We start from the raw sequence: 12,819 nt of genomic DNA, 5'->3' as shown, positions 1-12,819 counted from the left end.
ACATCCCCATGGTACTAAATGGAACCCCAGTATCCTCTAGGATGTAAGAGAAAATAGAATTTTAATTACCTTACTGGTAAATCTTTTTCTCGTAGTCCGTAGAGGATACTGGGCGCACGCCCGGTGCTTCGTTCTTCCTGCACTGTTACTTGGTTAAGTATTGTTGGTTCAGCTGTTGCTGTTACTGTTTAAAGTTGGGTTAGCATAGCTTTCCTCTGTGTGTGCTGGTTCGGAATCTCACCACTATCTTTATCTATCCTTCTCTCAAAGTATGTTCGTCTCCTCGGGCACAGTTTCCTAGACTGAGTCTGGTAGGAAGGGCATAGAGGGAGGAGCCAGCCCACACTATCAAATTTTTAAAGTGCCTATGGCTCCTAGTGGACCTGTCTATACCCTATGGTACTAAATGGAACCCAAGTATCCACTGTGGACTACGAGAAAAGGATTTACCGGTAGGTAATTAAAATCCTATTATTTTTGAGAGCCAAGTGCATGATTTTGCATATTTTGGCATTAAACTGTAATTGCCACGCTCTTCACCATTCCTCTAGTCTGCCTAGATCATCAATCATTTGTTTTACCCCTGGTGTGTCTACCCTGTTGCATATCTTTGTGTCATCTGCAAAAAGGCATACTTTCTCTTTAATGCCATTTGCAGTGTCACCAATAATGATATTAAAAAGCATTGGTCCAAGTACAGATCCCTGGGGTACTCCACCGTCAACTTTTTCCTCCTGTGAACACACTTCATTTACTACAACGCTCTGTTTTCTGTCCTGCAACAAAGATCTTATGCATTCAACCATATTAGTATCCAATCCCAAACTTTCAAGTTTATTTAGCAGTCTGTGATGTGGGGAGTATCAAAAGCCTATTAAAGTCTAGATAAGCTATATATACTGCCCCACCTTTTTCTATAATGTTAGTGACAAAGTCAAAAAAGTTAATAAGGTTTGTTTGACATGATCTCCCCCCAGTGAATCCATGCTGTTTAGGATCTTGTAAATTGCTGGATTTTAAATAATCTACAACTCTTTCTTTTAAGAGTGTTTCCATCAATTTTCCTACTACTGACGTAAGGCTTACTAGTCGGTAGTTGCTTGCCTCTTCCTTGCTTCCACTTTTGTGCAGTGGGACTACATCACTCTTTTCGAGTTCTCTGGAATTATTCCTGTAGCTAGTGACTGGTTAAATAATTCTGGTAATGGTGCAACCAGCACCCCTTTAAGCTCTTTTAGTATCCATGGATGTATCCCATCTGGCCCCATTGATTTATTTACTTTCAGCTATGAGAGTTCGGTTAGGATCCTCTCCTGTAAATGTGTTTCATTTTTCTGAATATCCCTGCAACGTAACTGTGGCCCCTTCCTTTCTCCTTCATTAGTAAATACTGAGCAAAAATAATTATTAAGATGTCTGCTATTACGTTGTCTCCCTCAACAAGACTCCCAGTCTGTGTCTTCAGTCTTATTATTCCTCCTTTTGTTTTTCTCCTTTCGCTTATATACCTAAAAAAAAAAAAAAGTTTTGCCTCCTTTACCCAATCAGCTAGGGTCCAGCTAACACGCAGCATGCCTTTTACATAAATTAACAGTTTCCAAGTCACTTAGTGATCAGTTGCCATTAGCCATTCTGTATCATCCCACAAGCCTTTTTTTATTCTCTGATGGCAGTCAGGAGGGAACTTGGCCTTTTTCCAACCAATCACATAGTCACTTAGTACTGCAGTCATACAGTGCAGCTGATATGATGCCTGCAACACAAATGCATCAGCATGGAAACATCACTGAGCCATGTCAGGCCAGGCAGGAGTGTTTAACTTTACCAGATATGATGGTCGATTACTGTATAGCACGGACAGAGCTCTCTGGTAAAGGTGTGCGGATGCAGAGTACCATTATATGCCGTCAGAGAGAGAGCGCATATTCTCCTACATTATACTTGCACGTACAGGTTGAGTATCCCATATCCAAATATTCCGAAATACGGAATATTCCGAAATACGGACTTTTTTGAGCGAGAGTGAGATTGTGAAATCTTTGTTTTTTGATGGCTCAATGTACACAAACTTTGTTTAATACACAAAGTTATTAAAAATACTGTATTAAATGACCTTCAGGCTATGTGTATAAGGTGTATATGAAACATAAATAAATTGTGAGAATGTACACACACTTTGTTTAATGCACAAAGTTATAAAAAATATTGGCTAAAATTACCTTCAGGCTGTGTGTATAAGGTGTATATGTAACACAAATGCATTCTGTGCTTAGATTTAGATCCCATCACCATGATATCTCATTATGGTAGGCAATTATTCCAAAATACGGAAAAATCCCATATCCAAAATACCTCTGGTCCCAAGCATTTTGGATAAGGGAGACTCAACCTGTAGTATTATTATTATTATTATTATTATTATTATTAAGGCATATTCGTGTTTTTTTTTTATCTTATGTACTTAATGGGTTCTCCTTTGTTACAGGTAAATTTTATCCATCTGAGTCATGACTCTGAAGGAGGTCCTGTCACCATAGCGGCTGCTGAAGAAATAGTCTATCTCTTAAAGCCAGAGGTGCCCGAAAAAATACTGCACTCCACATATGGTCAGCCAGTCACCTGTTTGGATGTCTCATTTAATCAGGCAACATTTGGAGTCAAAAGCTACGGCTGGTTCACCAATAATGGCAATAAGGTAAATTCACTTGTACTGAGATGGCACCAAATAAAAAGTGTTTTCACTAGGACTGGGTCTGTAATTTGGAACCATTTTGATAGACTTAAATGACCTTAACTTAGACTTAAATTACATTCTCCCCTGGTTTTTTAAAAAAAAACAAAAGGTATAAATAAAGTAAAGGACAAACCTAGCTGGAAAAAAAGTGATTCTTCTTCTAAAACTTCTCACCTACAAGTCAGACCCCTATCTCCATCTCATCATTGTGGTTTACCTGCGTCCCTTTACAGCGTGCCATAGGAAAAATATTGTGTAATCTTCAGTAAATTACTCATTTTATATTGCATGTTACAGTAAGTCTGAGCTCATCTTGTGAATCCTGTTTAAATGAATCCATTTTCCTCCAATATCCTAATCATCCCTACATCATGGGTCCTGCCACTAAAACATGCAGCCCTGTCTTACAGAAACAGACAAGTTTCCAGGTCACTACCTCTCACAAGATCAATACACCAATCTTCTAAAATAGTTTGTGCTTCTGTGAGCGTACAAATAATGGCGATCTGCATAGCAGCCAACACCGCTGTCATGGGTTTCAGATAGTGAAGTTGCCCCAGTGATGTGTATCCAGAGTGAGTGTATGCAGAATGATGAGAGTTCTCTCTAGATTGTTCAACTCTGCTCATCTGAGCAAGCAAAAGGGCCTGACACTTTTTGGAATATAAGGTAATCCTTCCCCTAACCCTCCCCTCCCACAACCTAACCCTATCCTTTACATCCTGCAGCCTAGCTCTTCCCCTAGTGCCTTACCCTAACCTTACCCCCACAGCCTAAACCTCCTTGACATGCATACATTCGAGATTCTGGCTGCCGGGACTCCGGAATTGTGATTCTCAGTGATGTAGGGATTCCAACACCGGTGTTCTGACCGCAGGCATCGGGATGCCAACTTCATCTCCTGCAGACCTAATGTGGTGTGGTGTATTACGTTGTTGATCAGCGTACATGCTTACAGTGTTTTGCCCACACAAACGGCCTATTTTAATAAGGTTTATGGCATATATGATAGAAGGGGCCAGTGTTTTAGCCACTATTTCTCTTATGTCCTAGAGGATGCTGGGGACTCCGTAAGGACCATGGGGAATAGACGGGCTCCGCAGGAGACATGGGCACTAAAATTAACTTTACATATGGGTGTGCACTGGCACCTCCCTCTATGCCCCTCCTCCAGACCTCAGTTTGATACTGTGCCCAGAGGAGACTGGGTGCATTACAGAGAGCTCTCCTGAGTTTCTCTGAAAGAAAGAAAGAATTTTGTTAGGTTTCTTATTTTCAGGGAGCCCTGCTGGCAACAGGCTCCCTGCATCGTGGGACTGAGGAGAGAGAAGCAGACCTACTTAAATGCTAGGCTCTGCTTCTTAGGCTACTGGACACCATTACCTCCAGAGGGAGTCGGAACGCAGGTCTCCCCTCGCTGTTTGTCCCGGAGCCGCGCCGCCGTCCTCCTCACAGAGCCGGAAGATAGAAGCTGGGTGAGTATAAGAAGATAGAAGACTTCAGAGGAGGCAGAAGACTTCAGATCTTCTCAGATTACCGCTGCGCGCCATTGCTCCCACACACAACACACAGCGGCAGGCACTGATGGGCGCAGGGGGGTGCCCTGGGCAGCAATAATAAACCTCTAGGACTGACCAGTATAGATATATAGGCTCTGCGCACTGTATATTTAAATCCCCCGCCAGTTTTGAAGAAATTGAGCGGGACCGAAGCCCGCCGCTGAGGGGGCGGAGCTTGATCCCTCAGCACTAACCAGCGCCATTTTCTCCACAGCACACCGCTGGGAAGCTGGCTCACCGGACTCTCCCCTGCTGAACACGGTGACAGAGGGTTTTAAAGAAGGGGGGGCACATAATTTGGTGCAGTTATTATATAAAGAAAAGAGCGATATATATCTTGGATTTTTCCTGGGTTATTGGCGCTGGGTGTGTGCTGGCATACTCTCTCTCTCTGTCTCTCCAAAGGGCCTTGTTGGGGAACTGTCTCCAGATTAGAGATTTCCCTGAGTGTGTAGGGTGTCGGTACGCGTGTGTCGGCATGTCTGAAGCGGAGGGCTCTTCTAAGGAGGAGATGGAGCAAATGAGTGTGGTGTCTCCGTCGGCAACGCCGACACCTGATTGGTTGGATATGTGGAATGTTTTAAATGCAAATGTGAATTTATTACACAAGAGGTTGGACAAAGCGGAGTCCAGGGAATGTACAGGGAGTCAAGCCCTGCCTTTCACTATGACGCAGGGACTTTCTGGGTCTCAGAAACGCCCACTATCCCAAGTAGTTGACACTGATACCAACACGGATTCTGACTCCAGTGTCGACTATAATGATGCGAAGTTGCAGCCTAAATTGGCTAAAAGTATTCATTATATGATTATTGCAATAAAGGATGTGTTGCATATAACAGATGACCCTCGGTACCTGACACGAGGGTACACATGTTTAAAGAAAAGAAGCCTGAGGTTACTTTTCCCCCTTCTCATGAGCTAAATGAGTTGTTTGAAAGGGCTTGGGAAACTCCAGACAAGAAACTGCAGATTCCCAAGAGGATTCTTATTGCGTATCCTTTCCCGACTAAGGACAGGATACGGTGGGAATCCTCCCCAAGGGTGGACAAAGCGTTGACACGCTTATCCAAAAAGGTAGCGCTGCCATCTCAAGATACCGTAGCCCTCAAGGATCCTGCTGATCGCAGACAGGAGACTACCTTGAAGTCTATTTACACACATACTGGTACATTACTCAGACCGGCAATAGCGTCGGCTTGGGTTTGTAGCGCTGTAGCAGCGTGGACAGATACCTTATCTGCTGATATTGATACGCTGGATAAGGAAACCATTTTATTGACTTTGGGTCATATTAAGGATGCTGTCCTATATATGAGAGATGCTCAGAGAGACGTTGGCCTACTGGGTTCCAGAGCCAACGCGATGGCGATTTCTGCTAGGCGAGCCCTATGGACCCGACAATGGACGGGTGATGCCGACTCGAAGAGGCATATGGAAGTTTTGCCTTACAAGGGTGAGGGCTTATTTGGGGAAGGGCTCACGGACCTGGTTTCCACAGCTACTGCAGGTAAATCAACTTTTTTACCTTATGTTTCCTCTCAGCCTAAGAAAACGCCACATTATCAGATGCAGTCCTTTCGGTCGCATAAATCCAAGAGAGTACGGGGATCTTCCTTTCTTGCCAGAGGTAAAGGCAAGGGATAAAAAGCTACTAACTACAGCTAGTTCCCAGGAGCAGAAGTCCTCCCCGGCTTCTACAAAATCCACCGCATGACGCTGGGGCTCCGCTGAGGGAGTCCGCTCCAGTGGGGGCACATCTTCGACTTTTCAGCCACATCTGGGTTCAATCACAGGTGGATCCCTGGGCAATAGGCATTGTTTCCCAGGGTTACAAGCTGGAATTCGAAGAGGTGCCTCCTCGCCTGTTTTTCAATCGGCCCTACCGGCTTCTTCCCCAGAGAGGGAGGTAGTTTTAGCAGCAATTAAAAAATTGTGTCTTCAACAAGTGGTGGTCAAGGTTCCCCTGCTTCTGCAGGGGATGGGGTATTACTCAACCCTGTTTGTGGTTCCGAAACCGGACGGTTCGGTCAGACCCATTCTGAATTTAAAATCCTTAAACCTATACTTAAAAAGGTTAAAGTTCAAGATGGAATCACTCAGAGCGGTCATCGCCAGCCTGGAAGGGGGGGATTATATGGTGTCCCTGGACATAAAGGATGCATACCTTCATGTCCCCATATATCCGCCTCATCAGGCGTTCCTGAGATTTGCTGTACATGATTGTCAGTACCAATTTCAGACGTTGCCGGTTGGGCTTTCCACGGCCCGAGGATTTTCACCAAGATAATGGCGGAAATGATGGTGCTCCTGCGCAAGCAGGGAGTCACAATTATCCCGTACTTGGACGATCTCCTAATAAAAGCGAGATCAAGAGAGCAGTTGCTGAACAGCGTAGCACTCTCCCTGAGGGTGTTGCAGCAGCACGGCTGGATTCTCAATCTCCCAAAGTCACAGTTGGTTCCAACGACCCGTTTGCCTTTCTTAGGCATGATGCTGGATACAGACCAGAAAATGTTTTTTCTCCCGATGGAAAAGGCCCGAGAACCCCTGAACTTGGTAAGGGACCTCTTGAAGCCAAAAAGGGTGTCGGTGCATCACTGCACTCAAGTTCTGAGAAAGATGGTGGCGTCTTACGAGGCCATTCCATTCGGCAGGTTCCATGCAAGGACTTTTCAGTGGGACCTTCTGGACATGTGGTCCGGGTCGCATCTACAGATTCATCAGGGCCAGGGTATCTCTCCTGTGGTGGCTGCAGAGTGCTCACCTTCTAGAGGGTCGCAGGTTCGGCATTCAGGACTGGGTTCTGGTAACCACGGACGCGAGCCTCCGAGGATGGGGAGCAGTCACACAGGGAAGAAACTTCCAAGGTCTATGGTCAAGCCAGGAGGCTTGTCTACACATCAACGTACTGGAATTAAGGGCCATATACAACAGCCTTCGTCAAGCGGAGAATTTGCTTCGCGACCTACCAGTTCTGATTCAGTCAGACAATGTCGTGTAAACCGTCAAGTTGGAACAAAGAGCAGAGTGGCAATGGCAGAAGCCGCCAGGATTCTTTGCTTGGCGGAAAATCATGTAAGCGCTCTGATGGCAGTCTTCATTCCGGGAGTGGACAACTGGGAAGCGGACTTCTTCAGCAGACACGATCTACATCCAGGAGAGTGGGGACTTCATCAGGAAGTCTTTGCAGTGATTGCAAGTCAGTGGGGACTGCCTCAAATAGACATGATGGCGTCACGCCTCAACAAGAAACTTCCGAGGTATTGCGCCAGGTCAAGGGACCCTCAGGCGGTAGCAGTGGACGCCCTGGTGACACGGTGGGTGTTCCAGTCGGTCTATGTGTTCCCTCCTCTTCCTCTCATCTCCAAGATATTGAGAATCATAAGACGAAGAGGAGTACAGACAATTCTCATTGTTCCAGATTGGCCTCAAAGGGCCTGGTATCCGGATCTGCAGGAAATGCTCACAGAAGATCCGTGGCCTCTTCCTCTCAGAGAGGACCTGTTGCAACAGGGGCCCTGTCTGTTCCAAGACTTACCGTGGCTGCGTTTGACGGCATGGCGGTTGAACGCCGGATCCTAGCGGAACAGGGCATTCCGGATGAGGTCATTCCTACTCTGATAAAGGCTAGGAAGGACGTGACAGCAAAACATTATCACCGTATGTGGAGGAAGTATGTGTCTTGGTGTGATAGATGTCCTGACTTTTGTGAAGGGAGTGCTGCATATCCAGCCTCCTTTTGTGCCTCCTGTGGCACCATGGGACCTTAACGTGGTGTTACGGTTCCTTAAGTCTTACTGGTTTGAGCCTCTTCAAACGGTGGAATTGAAGTATCTCACTTGGAAAGTGGTCATGTTGTTGGCCTTGGCATCGGCAAGGCGAGTGTCTGAGTTGGCGGCTTTATCTCATAAAAGCCCCTATCTGATTTTCCATGTGGATAGAGCGGAGTTGCGGGCTCATCCTCAATTTTTGCCTAAGGTGGTTTCCTCTTTTCATATGAACCAACCTATTGTGGTGCCTGTGGCTACGCGGGACTTGGAGGATTCCGAGCCCCTTGATGTGGTCAGGGCATTGAAAATTTCTGTAGCCAGAACGGCTCGGGTAAGGGAAACAGAGGCACTGTTTGTCCTGTATGCAGCCAACAAGGTTGGCGCTCCTGCTTCTAAGCAGACTATTGCTCGCTGGATCTGTAACACGATTCAGCAGGCTCATTCTACGGCTGGATTGCCGTTACCAAATTCAGTAAAGGCCCATTCCACTAGGAAGGTGGGCTCTTCTTGGGCGGCTGCCCGAGGTGTCTCGGCATTACAGCTTTGCCGAGCGGCGACTTGGTCAGGTTCAAACACCTTTGCAAAGTTCTACAAGTTTGATACCCTGGCTGATGAGGACCTCATGTTTGCTCAGTCGGTGCTGCAGAGTCATCCGCACTCTCCCGCCCGTTTTGGAGCTTTGGTATAATCCCCATGGTCCTTACGGAGTCCCCAGCATCCTCTAGGACGTAAGAGAAAATAAGATTTTAAACCTACCGGTAAATCTTTTTCTCCTAGTCCGTAGAGGATGCTGGGCGCCCGTCCCAGTGCGGACTAAATTCTGCAAGACTTGTATATAGTTTTGGCTTACATAAGGGCTATGTTACAGTTTTGATCAGTCTCGGGCTGATGCTGTTTTGTTTCATACTGTTAACTGGTTCGTATATTCCAGGTTAAACGGTGTGGATGCTGTGTGGGCTGGTATGAATCTTGCACTTGGATTAACAAAAATCCTTTCCTCGTACTGTCCGTCTCCTCTGGGCACAGTTTCTCTAACTGAGGTCTGGAGGAGGGGCATAGAGGGAGGAGCCAGTGCACACCCATATCTAAAGTTCTTTTTAGTGCCCATGTCTCCTGCGGAGCCCGTCTATTCCCCATGGTCCTCACGGAGTCCCCAGCATCCTCTATGGAGTAGGAGAAAAAGATTTACCGGTTTAAAATCTTATTTTTACAATAATGGTGTGTGAATAGCTATATATCACACTTAGGTGTATATGCAATTGCGGTCGAATTCCGGCTGGAATTCAACCATTTTTTAATTCGACAGTCAGACACCCTGCCGCCGGGACCCGAATTCGACATATTCAATAAAAAACGGATTCGACAGTCCCGCTGTCGAAAAACGGACCAATTGACGGATAATGTGCGTCCTGGATTCGACTTTTTCGACGGCACAAAAGTGTTTAAAAAACCCAGAAAAAAATTGCGTGGGGTCCCCCCCTCCTAAGCATAACCAGCCTCGGGCTCTTTGAGCCGGTCCTGGTTGTAAAAATACGGGGGGGAAATTGACAGGGAATCCCCCGTATTTTTACAACCAGCACCGGGCTCTGCGTCCGGTCCTGGTGCAAAAAATACGGGGGACAAAAAGCATAGGGGTCCCCCGTATTTTTAACACCGGCACCGGGCTCCACTAGTCAGAGAGATAATGCCACAGCCGGGGGACACTTTTATATCGGTCCCTGCGGCCCTGGCATTAAATCACTAACTAGTCAACCCTGGCCAGGGTACCCTGGAGGAGTGGGGACCCCTTAAATCAAGGGGTCCCCCCCCTCCAGCCACCCAAGGGCCAGGGGTGAAGCCCGAGGCTGTCCCCCCTATCCAAGGGCTGCCGATGGGGGTCTGAAAGCCTTGTGTCAAATAAAAGAATATTGTTTTTTGTAGCAGAACTACAAGTCCCAGCAAGCCTCCCCCGCAAGTTGGTACTTGGAGAACCACAAGTACCAGCATGCGGTGCGGAAACCGGGCCCGCTGGTACCTGTTGTTCTACTGCAAAAAAAATTCCCAAATTAAAACAGTACACGCATACCGTGAAAGTAAAACTTTATTACATACATGCATACCGACACACACATACTTACCTATGTTGACACGAGGCTCGGTCCACTTCTCCAAGTAGAATCCACGGAGTACCTGAAAATAAAATTATACTCACCATAATCCAGTGTAGATCTGTCCTCTTCTTTTTTTAATCCACGTACTTTGCAAAAAAACAAACCGCATTACCCGGACCACGCACTGAAAGGGGTCCCATGTTTACACATGGGACCCCTTTCCCCGAATGCCGGGACCCCCCGTGACTCCTGTCACAGAGGGTTCCTTCAGCCAATCAGGGGAGCGCCACGTCGTGGCACTCTCCTGATTGGCTGTGCGCGGCCGTTTTTTTGTCGAAAAGTACTGTATTGCATTGTCGAAAATGCCAGTTTTTTGACATTTGCGACAATTCGACCGCAATTGCATATACCCCTTAGGCTTTTGTACAGTCTATACTATTAATGTTAGCTGTACCTGTGATGCAGTCAAAACTGTATGGCAGGTACACTGTCAAAATATATTTTGACATAGCATTGTGAATGCAACACATAACCAGGGTTTATATCATTTTATAACTGTGGGACTGATTCCGAGTAGGACACAACCCCAATTTTTATTCAGTTGAGCGACTATCATTCAACTGGCTTTGCAACGGCTGTTACCTAGAGGATTTACTTGTAAAGTGATTAGCAGGGACCGTTTGGCGGTGGTTATGGGAAGTGGCGACAAAAATGCAGGCATTTCTGGTAGCGGGGCTCAGCTGCGATAGTAATCCTCTATGCAGCTGGAATGGCTTGGCGCCTTACACCCTGCAATGTGACCATCGGCTGATGTGCAAATGATGCTGCGTTTTTGGGCACAACCTCTGGGACTTGCAGTACAGATCCAGTCAGTTGCAATATTTGTATATTTTCCCACAGTTACCGCGTACACACCTGCAGCAGCGCCGGTATTAGCGTACATCTCTGAACCAGGCCCTGTGTGTGGAATGGGCCTAAGACCTAACGTGTTACATATCTGGGCTTGGTCTCTGATGTTCCCATAAGCATTATTCCCTGTATTTTCTCCACATTAATATTACTTTATTTTCTGTTTTCTTGCCTCTAATTTGCATTGCACACATTATTTGACCTTGTTTCTAGTTGTATCTCAGTTGTAAAGGAAGCAGTTAATTTATTTTCAAGGTGGTTTCTTTTTATTAATAATCTGTTTATTGAAGAATATGCTGTTTCAAAAGAGACCTTATGCGCATTTTCTATGTGCTGGAGTCTTAAGTAGAATCAGATTTATTTTGCTAATTCTTTCATGTTTTCAATAAAAGAATCTTTGTGCTAAGAGCTGAATGCATGCGTACATTTGTGCGGCCGCATGCTCTTCCACATCTAGAGCAATTATTTTGCTTCATTTGTGCCGTGATACATAAATCCATCTTCAGTAACTGGTTCTTTTATATCGCCTTTGTTCTCGGTTTTATAGCCGAAGAGATAAAACCTGTTGCCAAGAAATGTATTTTGTTACAATAGCAGATGTAATGAATAACACTGAATGGGTTAAGATAATCATTACTGTGTAAACGAATCATAGCCACGGAAATGAAGTAATCCAGATGGCTGCAGTGTGCTAGGTACAGGGGACTGGTGCTTGGCACTGCTTTCCCAGCTGACATCACCCTGCAAATCAATCAGGTTGCGCCTCTTAGGATAATTACTCTCTGCACCCTGAAGAGGAAGAGAGCTTTGTGATTGGACACTTCCCATATCCACACACATCTTGTGTTTGGGTAAAAGTGTTTGAAATAACCAGTGATGAATAATTTTACATCTCTGCTCACTGCGTTAATCTGTTTTCATTCCGCATTGTCATCTTGATTTCCACTACCTTTACGGCAATCTTAGCGATGTGTGTAAGTTGGCAAGATGCTCATTTGCACACTACATTTCTAAAATTGACTACACTGCAAAATATTTTACATTTTTATATGTAAGGTTGTTTTTTTAGGGTCTTAGGAGAACAGGCAAGAAATGAATGCTTGTATTGCATTGTCTCCTTTGTCAGATTGTTATGTGTGCAATTAAGCTGCTAATGCAAGCCGTTTTTATTATGCATACATTCACAGTATACAGTATGTACAGAAGATGTCAGAAATGCAATGCTTTATAAGGATTAGGAACCTTATTGTAATTAGACTTTTTCTCCTGTTTGTCCTAGATGTCCTCATGTGGCTGGGGAAAGAACCTGTAGCCAATCATATATAGCAGGCATTCCCAACCGCGGTCCTCAAGGCACACCAACAGTGCACGTTTTAGTGATATCCAGGCTTCAGCACAGATGGTTAAATCAAAATAACTGAGGTACTAATTAAGTCACCTGTGCTCAAGCCTTGATATCACTAAAACCAGGACTGTTAGTGTGCCTTGAGGACCGAGGTTGGGAAACACTGATTTATAGGAATAATCACATCTGCTAGCAGTGAGTGTGTGGATCTCATGGGAGTAAGTGACCATCCACTTAAATGGCCTGATTCATAGGCGGACGTATGTTTTAAATCTACGCATGCGTCCTGATACTGTAGTTGTCGCTGGGGGACGCCTGAGGATTCATGTAGTTATGTGAGGTGACTGGGGGTGGCTTTCATCGACGAATGGGTGTGCCAGTGTCTGATAATGCGAAGATCACTGACATC

At 45.5% G+C, this 12,819-nt stretch overlaps 1 protein-coding gene across 1 annotated transcript in view; it reads left to right on the top strand.

Annotated features, from left to right (window-relative positions):
• Positions 1 to 12,819, top strand: part of FBXW8 (F-box and WD repeat domain containing 8) — a 435,985-nt gene that overhangs the window by 351,744 nt on the left and 71,422 nt on the right. The window contains exon 7 of the mRNA XM_063964341.1: positions 2,486 to 2,695. Within this exon, the coding sequence (XP_063820411.1) occupies positions 2,486 to 2,695 (210 nt within the window). The remainder of the gene's footprint in view (positions 1 to 2,485; positions 2,696 to 12,819) is intronic.

The sequence above is a fragment of the Pseudophryne corroboree genome, chromosome 1, assembly GCF_028390025.1.
Source record: "Pseudophryne corroboree isolate aPseCor3 chromosome 1, aPseCor3.hap2, whole genome shotgun sequence".
NCBI lineage: Eukaryota > Metazoa > Chordata > Amphibia > Anura > Myobatrachidae > Pseudophryne > Pseudophryne corroboree.
The sequence above is the reverse complement of the archived record's forward strand: the minus strand, read 5'-3'. Positions and strand labels throughout refer to the sequence as shown.